Here is a 13,416-nt window from a genome sequence, read left to right on the forward strand (position 1 = left end):
ATTCTTTTGTTATTGCATCCATTCACTTTACTGCCATTTATTTGTCTTAGGCCTTCATCTTGTGCCTCAGAACTGTCATGCTGCATCTTACCCCAATCAAAATTAGGGAAGCTGCCTTTGAAGATCACCATAAAGTGCTGTTTCACTATTTTTCTGGAGCTTTTTGGGTATGCCATCTGGCATACCCAACTCAGTGTTTTTACAAGCACTGGTAATGAAGAAGAGTTTGCATTCCAGAGCTAGAGCAGAATACTGTGCTATAAGAAGTTATGAAGGAATCTGTGTATTAAGACCTCATATATCTGATCTTTTTTTCTACCTAGGAGTCACTATCTGGGAGCTTATGACCTTTGGTGGGAAGCCATATGATGGAATCCCAACTCGAGAGATCCCCGACCTCTTGGAGAAGGGAGAGCGGCTGCCCCAACCTCCCATCTGCACTATTGATGTTTATATGGTGATGGTGAAGTGTAAGTCATTGTCACTTAATATCCTTATGCTCAGTGCAAGAGGGACACTGTGTTACAGCATTTGCGTATATAGTCTCTGACAAGGCTGGGTAGTAGGGCAGGCTGCTTCAAAACAAAAGCTTCCCAAGATGTTGTAAATTCCATTTAAATACAGTATGCACATCTTTTGCAGTTGCAGAAGATACAAATTTAGCCATGAAGGTGTTGAGTTAGCTCAGCTTCTTATTACTGTCAGATTGTATCTTATATTATTGCTATGAAGTCAAAATTGTATAATTGTTATTGTAAACCCTTGTCATTTCCATGGGAATTGGTTTTGATGTTAAAAAAAGATAGTATTAAACATAATTATGGTACATAGATACCCAGCCAGTGAAAGTTGTGAGGAGCAATACTAGTTCCAAATATTGGGGAAAGAAAGCGTAAATGCTTTATTGTTAGTAACAAAAATGCTGATTGCAATAGTAATAATAAAAAGTAAAATTAAATTAATACAGGAAAGGCTACAGAATGGGTAATTTTTAATCATTCTTAGTCCAGTACAACAATTTATGTATATTTTCACTTTAGCAAAAAAAGCAAATGTCTGCTCGTGGTTTCTTCCTACCCTTTTATCTACAAGATAACCATACTAGCGACGGTATCCTCCAAGGCTAAGCTTCTAATTTAAACAGAATTAGGAACATCTCTCTGGAGTTTCTGACTTAATTTAAGTGAGATTAACATACAGACATCTCATTCATCTTATATAGTCCATTCACATTTGCTTTGTACACAAAACCACTGAAAGAAAGAAAATAAAACTGGAAGAGGTAAATAACATATCTTCTGGAAACAGTTGTACTGTGCATGCAGGTATGGAGATTGTCTCAATAGCTCACATTAGTTGAGTGCAAAAGTGATCCATCCGATAGGATTTCTAATGAGGCAGAGGGAAATCTCAGTGGACAAAAGGAAATCCTAGTAGATGGGATATTCAGGAAGACAGAAAGTTACAGCTAGATGTATAGGCTTAGTCCTGTAGTGTTTGTGAGAAATTCTCTATAATAGCTTTGTTTTCCTGGTGTTGGTTACTTATGCAGTTAAACAGCACAAAGGAGATAAGGCCTGCTTCATTTAGCCTCCCTGATAAATGAAAACATGTTTTTGGGAAGCTACTGATAGGATCTTCCATTAGAAAAAGCTGATACTGAGATAAACTGGTTGCTGGTGGTGACTGCCTTATACTGCTTGCTTGTTCTGCAGAAAGCATTAGCAGGGATTGAGAACTGTTGTTTCTAATAAATGGATTTTGGAGAGCAAAAGAAAAGAATCAACCTTACTCAATTAAAATAGCATCTAATGCCTTGTGTAAGGTCTGTGTTAATGATGCAGATACATGACTGCAGAATTACCTGAAAGGCAGATTCAAGATCAATCATCCTGTAGAGAAGCTGTTTTTAATATAATGTCACTGTGGAACAGTAGGTGAGTTAAAGTAAAATTGTATTTAGTAGTACCTTTGTAATAAACCCACTAGACTTAGATAAAATTAGATATTAAAGACTGGAAACCTCCATAAAAAAAAAGACATTGAGAGCTGACACCTAATTGGGCAAGGCAGACACAGAACATTGCAAGGCATTGTTGCTGTCTCTGGTTTTGGGCTGGGGAATAGGACCTCAGAGCAAATTAAGAAAATATCCATGCAGTGTGGAACAATCTAGTCTTCTGTAGCCAAGATAAGATGGTTTCCATTTTGACTGCATCATAGAGTTCTTCTGGGCTCTTTGTTGCAAGTTTTCTTTAGGCCAGAGTTATCAAGGAGTTCAAACTTGTGCATTTTTAAAAATGAAATTATTTCTTTCCTTGACAATTAATTATTTTATTTCTCATTTTGCATCTGTCCCTAGGCTGGATGATTGATGCTGACAGTCGACCAAAATTCAAGGAACTGGCTGCTGAATTCTCTAGAATGGCTCGAGATCCTCAGAGATACCTGGTAATTCAGGTAAGCAACTCTACAACATCAGGGAAAAAAAAACAGTTTGCCAAACCTGTTAATGGGGTCACTTTTCAGTCTCTTAAGTTAAAGGTGCTCTTGAACTGGAATCAAACGACCACAGTACTGTACAAGAATGAGGTAAAGTGGCCAATGTCAGTATCTCAAAAATAAAAATAATAATATAGTCTGAAATTCATTGCCTGAGCTGGTGTTTATGAGCATATATACGAGATCTGGCTCCAAAGATTGCTTAGTTGTTCACTTTCTGTCATGAAACTGGGAGTTTTGCCCGACAGTAAACCTACTTTGGACCAAGGACATGCTTGGTTCTGCAGTTGCTTCAGCTGAATCTCGGAGAATTATCCTGGAGAGACCCAAGGTTTCTCAGAAGACAGGAAGCTGTGCCTCATTCCTACCTCTCATGCTAGAAAGGAGCTTCCCCCTGTGTCTCCTTAGGGTGTGTAGGCTCTGTAGTGCTTCACAGTCCTTGCGGCAGACCCACACCAGCATGATTCATCATGTTAAACTACCCTGTGGCAGCAGGGCCATACTGATGTAGCCATACCTGTTGACTACAACTAGCTGGAGCTGTGTACACCCTGAGTTCCTTTCACTCCTACATCTCACAGAAGCCTGGTGTTGCATATGTGTTTGTAACAACCCAGACTTAAGCCACAGAAAATGAATCCATTTGGTAAGGTCCTTAGGAGGTCCCAGTGTGTGAGTGGTTCAAAGGAAAATGAAAAATCAAAAGGAGTAAGGTTATCTGGAAACACCAGAGACCAAAGCATGGAATTAGTTTGATCTAGGTAATGATAATCTTATGCTATATCTCATGCTGTATCTGCTCCTCATTATGGACTACAGGGCAGAGCTACATCCAGCTGGTCCTTAGCTTCACAATGACATAAGAATTCCTAGCTCAGAAGTACAGTCACTGCCACTCTCTTTCTCCCGATTGCTTCTGGGTCCAGCACTAGTCTCAGTGGATGGTGTTTGGTTTCACTATGTGAACAAGCTAGCCTGCTTATGGTGTACTGTTGCACAGTGTGAATGTACAAGCCTTCAGCTTGAGAAGTAAAATGTATTTGAAAAGTAAAATACGAGTCAAGAGGATCTGTGGTGCTGAATGTGGAATTTCTCCGGCAGTAATCCTCACCGTATTAAATTGTTACTTTCTGCTACTACAAATGATTGTGGAAAAGTCGGTCTGATTAAATGAATTCATTAGACAGGACATGTTTTCTTATTCCAAATACCTCTTCCCTTCTTTTCTCTCCCTTACCCTTCCCTCCCCTGTTGCTGCAGACAGTTTAGAATCGTAGGCTCATAGAATTGGTTTGTTGGAAGTGGCCTTTAAGATCATCAAGTCCAACCACTAACCTCACACTTCCAAGCCCACCACTAAACCATGTCCCTCAGCACCTCATCTATGCATCTTTTAAGTATCTCCAGGGATGAGGACTCTACTCCCTGAGCAGCCTGTGCCACTGTCTAAATATAGGCCATGTGCTTCTTGAGGAGAAACCTGGGTAACCCCATTGCACTGATATCTCTGCCACTATGACTCCCCATTGCCTGCAGATGCAGTCACAAATGACAAGCTTGCTGTTGAGCTTTTAAAGCAGTCTGTGTGCACCCTGTAGCAAAGCCCTCCTTCCCTGCTGGATTCCACACATGGCATAATAATAAAGTGGGAGGCCTTGCAGCTAAGTTTAGCATCATTTATATGGAATTTGAGGCATGGGCTGCCTTTTACCATGTTGTGTGGTGCTGAGCAAAGCATAGCCTGGATTGCCTCTACAGTTTGCAGGTGCTATTTCCATAAAAATACATATCATTGTTGTTCTGTGGTTTGGTTTTTATTGCGTTCAGCTCTCTTATATTCTGCAGAACTTTCCATATGGACAAGAGGGAAATTTAGCCTCTAAGTCCCTAAAAATACAAACAAAAATAAAACACTCAGACGGAGCAGGTTTCCTGTTATTCCCGCCACACCCCTATGTGAGCCTAAATAGCTGACATAGTTCACAAAAGGCATCAGGCCTTGACAGAACTTGGGTCAGAAACTGAGCTTGTATGGGGAAAAAAAGAGAGAAGAAAGAATAAAAGCTTGATCACAAGTGCACTAAAAAATGGCTTTGCTTGATTTATACACTTATTCCCTTCCTGTCAGTTGTTCCCAGTAAAAAAATCAAAACAAATGATATAAATGTGGTGCTTTAGAACAAACAAAACAGCATGTGTGGTCCCTGCAGTCTGTCTGCCAGGGCATGAAGTTCTTTGTTTTGGAAATTAATCCATATTTTGACTGTTTTTCTCTATCAATACAACTGACTTAGGGAGATGATCGTATGAAGCTCCCAAGCCCAAACGACAGTAAATTCTTCCAAAACCTTCTTGATGAGGAAGACCTGGAAGATATGATGGATGCTGAAGAATATCTTGTTCCTCAAGCCTTCAACATCCCTCCTCCCATCTACACCTCCAGGACAAGAATTGATTCCAACAGGGTAAGAGCAAGCTCTGGGAGAAAATACTGGTTATTATAGAAGCACAGGTGGAGATTTAAGGCCACTAATCAAACACGGGCCAGAGTGGCCTTGGGAACTATGAGCTCCCATTGTAAGGAGTGATTATAAAAATGTTGTCACCAGGTTCCCTGTTCATTGAGCCTCAGTGAATTCTAAATTAACAGATCAGCCTTGGTTGAATAAAGTGTCCTGAAAGTCCAGCTGAGGCTTGTGAAATTAAGCAATATTGTTTCTCAGTCACATACCATCCTGACCAGGAAGTGCATTGCTCTGATTCCCCCATCCCTGCAATGTTGTCTTGGCACTTATGTAACTGAGGACAGCTGGAATATATAGATAATGCTACTTTTGTATCTGGAGCCAGATTTCAGACCCAGCCCCTTTTCTTGTTTCTATGTGATGCGTTCATGGCCCTCCTTCAGAAGCATATGTTTTTGCTGAGTGCATCACTGATTTTAGCGTGTTGGTCTTGGTAACATCCCTGTCAGGGGAGGAAATGCTGTAAGTTCCACAGGGAGAGCTAAGGCACAGAAAGTGTTCAGGTGGAATTCAGTTCACATAACTCTAACCATCAACAGTATAGGCATATAATTTAAGCTCTTCATCTAGACTTCATTTTGTGTCATTGGAGAAGAGTGGCTGTGTCCGGTGGGTGGCTATTGCTGCCCACCTTCAACATTTGCTGTAGGATAGGTGACTTTCTGGAGATGTCTTTCTCTAACCATTGACAGCTCCAGAGTGGTCTCAGACCTAGTGCCTGAGCTCTGGTGAACTGAATATTTTGGTGGTCCAAAATACCTCAGCCTCAGCACCACAGGAGCACTGCTGCAGATGGGCACCTCAGTTCAGGGTCCTGCAATTCCATTTCACTCCTCAGCTCACTGCTCTCAGCTCTGACCTCTGTTCCTGTGCTTGACTCTGCCCTCTTAACAGCTTAGATGCCACTCCTCACAAAACAAAGAGGTGCTGAAACATATTACTAATGTGAGCAGGACATTCCCACAAGCATCAGATGTATTTAGTAATTAGGGACGTTATTTGTTTGTTTTATCTCCTTTTAGTTCCTTTAGTTCCTACAGATGTTCCCTTTAGTGAAAAGTCACATTGAAATGTTGGTGTTTATTCCTTTTGCTTTAGGAACCATTTAGACATTAGTCCTTAGCCAAGTTCATAATTCATACCCTAGTCTGAACCAATTACACCATGTAAGACAGAGAAGAAGTAAGCAGAGAAACCAAAATCTGACCTTAAATAGTACCCAGTCAATTCAGAATGAAATCTCTACCCTTTTTAAATGCAAAGAGGCTAGAGAATCTTTGGCAGAGGCTGGGTTGTAGTCCCACTGGCTAAGCTGGACTCGGGTAGCTTTTCTCCTGCACCGCTGGAAGGCAGCGAAGGGCGGATGATGCATGAGGGGATGATGCATGATTTAGCAATAAGCAAGAAACTCCCTCTTTATGACAACAAGAGTTAATTTTTAGTGTTGATGTTGATCTGAAATAAGTCACTTTTACTCCTAGCTGTCTCTGGAGAGATTTTGTTTCTTTTGCTGCCAACTTCTGAGAAAAGAAGGAAATGACAATGGTTACCTTCGCAAGATACCGACTGTCACACTGGTGTAAATCACTGTAGCTTAGTTTTACACAGTGGAGTGCTACCATTTAGACTAAGACAGTGTTGATAGAGCAGAGTCAGACCCATGAGGTTTGCTGTATTCACCTCATTCCCATATTTGCTGGAAACACTGGGACACATTTAAAGAAGAAAGGATTAGTAAGAAAATGTACTTGCCTTTTTAACAGTTCCTTTTGCTCTCTGTCTTTAGTGCCAGACAAACAGAGGAGTCCACTAGAGCTGAGAAAATTAATTCCAAGAAAAATCCTAGATTAAATATTCTGAGTTACTTAAAATGTACTGTTTGGGCAGCCAGCTTGCTCACTGGGATATTCACGGAAAGCAAACATAGGCATTTATCCTTATCATTATTGTTATTACATGAAAATTTAAATAACATTCTCACAGCCTTTGCCCAACTTTAAGCCACACTGTTGCAGCTACTTGCACACATGTGATCCCCTTGAAGCCAGCAGAGCTCCTGAAAGAGACCCCATGCCTTTATTTTTGCCACACGGAGAGGCTTCATCACAATCTTGATGTGACATCTCCTCTCCACAGCTCACAATTTCCTGTCTTGGTTTGAAACTGTGATCTTGTACCACTAAAGTCAGTGGGAGCTTTGCTTTGCAATTCAATGTAATGACACTAGCGAGACTGTATCCTCCTTTCAATAACTCCTACTGCTAGGAATTTTCCTCTGGCATCATGCTACAATCTAACCCCTAAACACATATGGAATCACCCTTTGCCAAAAGTTTTCAGATTCTGAGTCAAGTTACCTGACCCAGGTGACCTCAGAGAGGGCAGCTGAGAGACAGAAAGCTTGCACCCAGCTCCCTATTTTTGCACCCTTTCTGTCTGTACAGTGTTTTCCTTTACTGTAGGAGCCTTTTCAAAGAATGGTCATTTTTAAGGCCAAAAGAAGGGATGGGCAAATGAGTTGCTGTTGAACTACCGTATGGTTTATAATACCACTTGCTGATATCACTGGAGACAGGCCCCTGTCCATAACAGAATTACAGTATTTTGATGGTTGTCCAGTGTCTCAGATTAGCTTCAGCCTCAGCTTTAGCTGCTAGCAGTTCTGCATCTCCTAAATGTACTGCTGGTAATGCCATACAGGTGAGTACAGATAGATTGCAGGAAGCCCATAGCACCACATTGCTGGAGGGGCTGGGAGCCAAGCTGAAAGCATCTTAGCCCTCCTGGTTTCCTTTGCAGAGAGGTTTTCTCTGGCTGTAGTACATTTGTTTGCTCTATGTGCAGAAACCTACATACTTTGTTGTTTTTCTGAAGCACTCAGGTTCTTGGTACATTAACTATTCTTCCCATGAAGATTCATGTTGGTTTAAAAGAAAATACATGGTAGCTCCTTTAAGGTAACAGTGCATCTGCTGTGCATAGTTTAGTACAGATGGATGTCAACAGCAAGTATCACATGGAACTGAAATGCTGTCAGAGCTCTCTCTCTGCAGTTGTCTGATTCTGTCTTTGTGTTTCCTTCGGATAGAGTGTGATTTGTGCTTGTTTGGTGTAGTGAATATCAATATTACTCAAACACATTATAGTGCTGCTGCAGCCATAGATGCCAAATAACTTGATACAGCTTAGGTAGTTCGTGTTCACTGTATCTGGCAAATTAAATTTTATGTAGAGATTACCAGGCAATTTGGTGAAGGAAAACACACAGGCGAGAGCTACATGATGATCTTCGTGTTATTTTCAGAGATCAGAATCATTAAAAATACTGTATTTCCTGTCTTAGTTGTTCTGATTGTAGCTTTAGTGGAGAAAGAGTCACTTATGTGATGGCAGGGTACTGTGCTCCTTCTCTGGGTGTGTTGTACTGACAACTTTAGTTGAACATACCAGCAGTACAGCTCTACAGGTGATAAAAGTTTGCAGGAATGCTATGAACCTCCTCACACTTGAGCTCTGAAGTCAGGGAGTTGAGGAAGAGCAATAGTATGTACTTTCTAAGGAAAGCTCTGAAGTTTCTCTAGGGTGATCTCAATCCTAAATCATTGCATCTTGTTGCCTGGAAGAGGCACCACTGCATGAGATCTCCCTCCCATGTGAAGAAAAAAGCTCTGTGGATATGGATTGATAGCACAGAGTTGCAGCCCTTAGAAAGAAGATGGGAAAGAGAGAAATCTTCTAAGGAGTTTCCAGCTCCCTGGGAAGTGTCACATCTTTTTTTCTCCAGGGATTACTAAGTTTTACTGAAGGTAAATACTGAATATTTTTAGATATACTGAAGCTTCAGCATTTCCATCACACCCACACTGTTTTCATACTAGCACGTCCTTGGGAGCCAGGAGCAAAAGCCTGTGCGCGCTGTAACCCATAATGGTACCCTCTGTTATGAAGTCCAGCCTGAGACTGAAACAGGTTTTAAAGGCATATTAGCATCCTAAACTAAATTGAATTCTCTCATTGTGTCTGAAACTCGTCAGTTGCAATTTCAGCTTCTCAGCCTTTTCCAGTTTTTATTTTCTGTTGTCTAGAGATACTCTAGAAATACGGAGTTTTGGAAGCTCTGTGCTTCTGAGAGATAAGCTGAATCCTCAGCAGTGTTTCCATCAGCACAGGACCTCAGCTAGTGCTGGAGTGTCCTGCATTCACAGCCATTAGATGATTCATTCAGGTGTTTGTAACAAGTACTGTTCTGTGTGCACAGAGATAATACTAATGCAGAAAGCTCTCCATGTACCCCATGATACTTTTTGCTCTAAATCCTTGGCTAATTCCTACTGAAAGCCATCTATACTGTTTATTACTTGCTGGTATTGTCCCTGTAATTTTATTCCGTACATTATATATCATGAGCACACCTGCCAACCCTGCAATTAAATATCAAGCTGATTTCCTTCAAAGGTGTCTGATTCATGTGTCCAGGGAGACTGTTCTGCTCGGCTAAAGCAGACTCTGTTAAACCCAAAGCCAGGTTTCAGTTCCCTGCATAGTGTCTGTTAGGCCATTCCAGCAGTCCTGGTGTGGCATTAGGTCTGGAAGTGTTTCATGGCTGAACATGTGTATATGTCTGTATATAAAGATTATTTCAGAGAGGAACCAAGCAGGAAGCTGTCTTTATGATTTGTTGTACATTCTGGTTTCTAAATTGGAAAGGTAGTCATTTTCACATCACAGGATTACAAAGGAGATGGTTGTAAGTGATTTTCAGATGTTTCACACCACTATGGCATCTTTCCTTCCAAAGCTATAGTAGATAGGAACAGGACAAGGGGTAATGGGATGAAGCTGGAACACAAAAAGTTCCACTTAAACATAAGAAAAAACTATTTCACTGTGAGGGTGAGGGAGCCCTGGCACAGGCTGCCCAGAGGCATTGTGGAGTGTCCTTCCTTGGAGGTCTTCAAGACCCACCTGGACGTGTTTCTATGCGACCCGATCTAGGTGAACCTGCTTCTGCAGGGGGATTGGACTAGATGATCTCTAAAGGTCCCTCCCAACCCCTACCATTCTATGATTCTATGAAAGCTTATCGTGGGCAACAAGGACTGTTCATGTTCACCCAATGAGATCTCTACCAGAACTGACTGTTTTTTAAGCAACAGAACTGAATTTCTTAGGCACCTGCAGTGCTCCACTGGTAGAAGATCAGATCTGAGGTCTAATATGACCTCCTTTACATACTGAAATACAGAAGACTTGGAAGATGGGAGACTGAAAGCACTGCTGTATTCAGTTACAGCTGGAAAGAGGGATTTTGGAGAACAATCAGAATTTGGAGGGGCACTTTCCAGTGTGCCAGCACAGCTGAGCTAGCATACGAGGTACTGTTGTCACAGGTGGGAAGAGCTAGCAGTTGGTAACAGCATCCTTTCCTCTTGACAAGGCATCAGGAGGAAGTCACGATTTGTCCATGATTATCCTTGTGTCCAGGACTTTAGCAGCAATCAGTGCCTTCTTGTTCCTATTTCCTAATCTGTTAGAAAAGGCAGTTAACTGGTCCTGCCCAAGCTCTCAAGCTGTTTCTCCAAGTGTGTTCTGGCCATGGAAGGCTGCAGTAAAATTAATCCTAAAGTCAATAGATAATTTGTGTGAAGAGATATCAAGGGTAGACAGAGCCCTTGCAAGTATTTTCTCTAACTTTCTGTCAGGTCAGAGTTTCTTGTCTCTTAATTTCTGCATCAAGTGCAGAAATTCTGTTTGAGGTGGAGCTTGTAGTTTAGAAAGATTATCCTGATTCTGTCAGATGGGATGGGAAATGCATCACAGTGTAGAAAAATCTCTCTGGGCACTGATGCTGAGTTTCTAGCAGGGTTTGGATCCTATTACTGTCCACCATGCCCTTTTTTTTTGTGCTAAATGAAGGAAATGACAGTTACCAGAAATCTGCTTATGGGCATGAGTAGGATAGTCCCATTTGTAGTGGTTTTTTTTTCCTTTCTGCAAGATTCCGTCACTTCCTTATGCAAGTGTTGAAAAAAATCTCCAGTGCCAGAACAGATGAACTTGGAAAAGAAGCAGACATTGTATCAAAGTGTTTCATAACATTTCAGAAGATTCCACTGACACTAACTCTATATTAGCTCTCTTGCTTCTTGGAAAAATGCTTGATTAGTTTGCATGAATACATTCTGTATGTCTTTCATTAAATACTACATTTTGTGTATTTTCCTAGTAGAGTCTAGGCCACAGTGTTCCAGATCCTGCAGTCATTGCCATCAAACTTTTATGTTAATTCTGGAAGTCCCACCAAGCTCTCTTTCAACATCTCTAATTCTCATTTTCTGCTTCCCTAATTTTTAATGACATCCTAGTGGTAGGAAGCTCCTGCCTGTTCTGCTCTGCCTTTTACATTAAGCATTTCTCGGTAGCTCTTAGTATTTTCTTGATGTTTAGTGAACCATAACAAATATTTTACCTACTGTAACTTTTTTGCTTCTGGGAAATTCTTCTGTGTCTGTTTCTAGTTGTTGTTGAAAGTGTAGACAGCATAAGGACATCTTTGTCCATGAAAAGTAGGAAGTGAACCCAGACTGATGCTAGTCAGCAAAATTACATAGCCCAGAGTGAATGAAGTAGTAAGAATAAACACTTAAAAATGTACTGTAAGATACATTAGATGGAAAATTATTTCAATCTTAGCAATGTACATGAAAAAGGAAAGCTTCTCACAAAATACATATATTTAAAATATTGATATTTAAACACCTTTTTAAAATGGGCTAAAATTGTCAGGGGAGAAGGGAAGAACAATCATATGAAGGACTCAAACAGAATAGATGATGCCTCCTCTCTCTTCACAGAGAGTTCCTTGGAAGTGCTTAATGTGCGTTAGTTTCTTCCTTTCCTGCCAAGCCACTGAAATCAGTGGTATTTCTCAAGAAGTAAGCCCTTCTCAGCCTGAAGAGATTAGCAGGACCAACTTGTCAAATTGCCTCATGGTTTTGTAGTACGAGTGCCTTAAAACAGGAGGGGTTTTTAATGCATTAGCTGTTTTCCATGACATTCAGGCTTCCAAGTTCAGGCATATGGATTTAAAGTCAGACATTCCAAAAGTGGGTGGCATTTTGGTTTCTACAGATTTAATATATATTTGACAGCAAATCAGCACCATACAGTACTTTCTGGTGAGACCTACTGCAAGTTAATGTTCAGTGGAGTCGGAAAAACAGACCGTAGCTGTATATTGCTTCAAACATTGATGCATGGCATGTAAATTTATTGAGCTTTAATGTAAACTGGTTTAAAATCAGGCAGCATCTGCCTAATCCATGAATAGCTCCTGGCTGTGTTAACAGTCAAGAGAGCTCACAGCTGATCCATTTTCTTTTCTGAAAAGAAAAAAAGTCAATAGATATAAAGAGAGTAAGTAATAAATATTTCTACACTGCACTGATGAGGCATTCTTGGAAAACAGCAAGCTAAACAACTCTGCATAATTCAGTAGATGGAGAAGTGGACTAAGAGTCAGGAAATAATTATGAGAGCTGGGAGGAAATTTTCCTTCAGAGACTAGATTTGAAGCAGAAATTGTTAGTGAAAAAGATCCGTTTCTGAGGAATCATATTTGTGATTTTCTTAAAATAATAAAAGTATCTGAAAATACAAGGGGCCATGATTTGGAACTGCAGCTGGTAGGGCTCCAGGGAGCTGTCACTTAAACACTTGTCAATCAGCCAGAGAGTTCTGTCCACAGTGTCCCCTGGCAATGGGACTCCTGCAATGATGCTTCGAGTGTAAGGAGGACTCTGGAGAATCCTGTGTCAAATATTACACTTCTAAACATACATGCAACAGGGATAAATGCCAGCACAGCCTAAGATGCCCTTTGTTAGCCAGAGTAAAGAGTCTGTCTTTCTTGTTTAGTGACGTGGTAGGGGAGGGGGGAAAAAATTCTCGAAGCTATAAAAAGACTCTCCCAAAAGATGCAGTGGGGAGAAGTGGGACGAGGCACAGATGAAGTTTGAATTTAGAACGTTAAAAAGTGATTATTTTATCCAAATCAGCTGGATGGTTGGCTCTTTTAGTGTATTATTGCTACCAGAACCTCAGCCCTGCTCTAAATCAACTCAGCATTTCATCAAGAAGCCTATTCTTTGCTGTAAGAGACCAAGAGTGCACAATTATGGGTTTCTTTTCCCCCTTGCATAATAAAATCAGGAGATTATCATCAAGTTTCTATTCAGATTTTAGGAAGGCTTTTTTATTTTATTTTTAAAACCCATCTTTGTCTGTAAGAGCTCCCTGTTCAGGCCAGCATGCTGTAATGATTACTGCTGTAAAGGCTTCAGTGGAGATGTGCTCTATTTCATTCTCAATGAGGGTTGATGGCATTTTG

The 13,416-nt window shown here is 40.8% G+C and overlaps 1 protein-coding gene across 1 annotated transcript in view; it reads left to right on the top strand.

Annotated features, from left to right (window-relative positions):
• ERBB4 (erb-b2 receptor tyrosine kinase 4) overlaps window positions 1-13,416 on the top strand; it is a 422,209-nt gene that overhangs the window by 395,224 nt on the left and 13,569 nt on the right. Inside the window, exons 24-26 of the mRNA XM_062001955.1 lie at window positions 324-470; window positions 2,363-2,460; window positions 4,797-4,967. Of these exons, the coding sequence (XP_061857939.1) occupies window positions 324-470; window positions 2,363-2,460; window positions 4,797-4,967 (416 nt within the window). The remainder of the gene's footprint in view (window positions 1-323; window positions 471-2,362; window positions 2,461-4,796; window positions 4,968-13,416) is intronic.

This window comes from Colius striatus, chromosome 9 (assembly GCF_028858725.1).
Source record: "Colius striatus isolate bColStr4 chromosome 9, bColStr4.1.hap1, whole genome shotgun sequence".
In the NCBI taxonomy this organism is placed as follows: domain Eukaryota; kingdom Metazoa; phylum Chordata; class Aves; order Coliiformes; family Coliidae; genus Colius; species Colius striatus.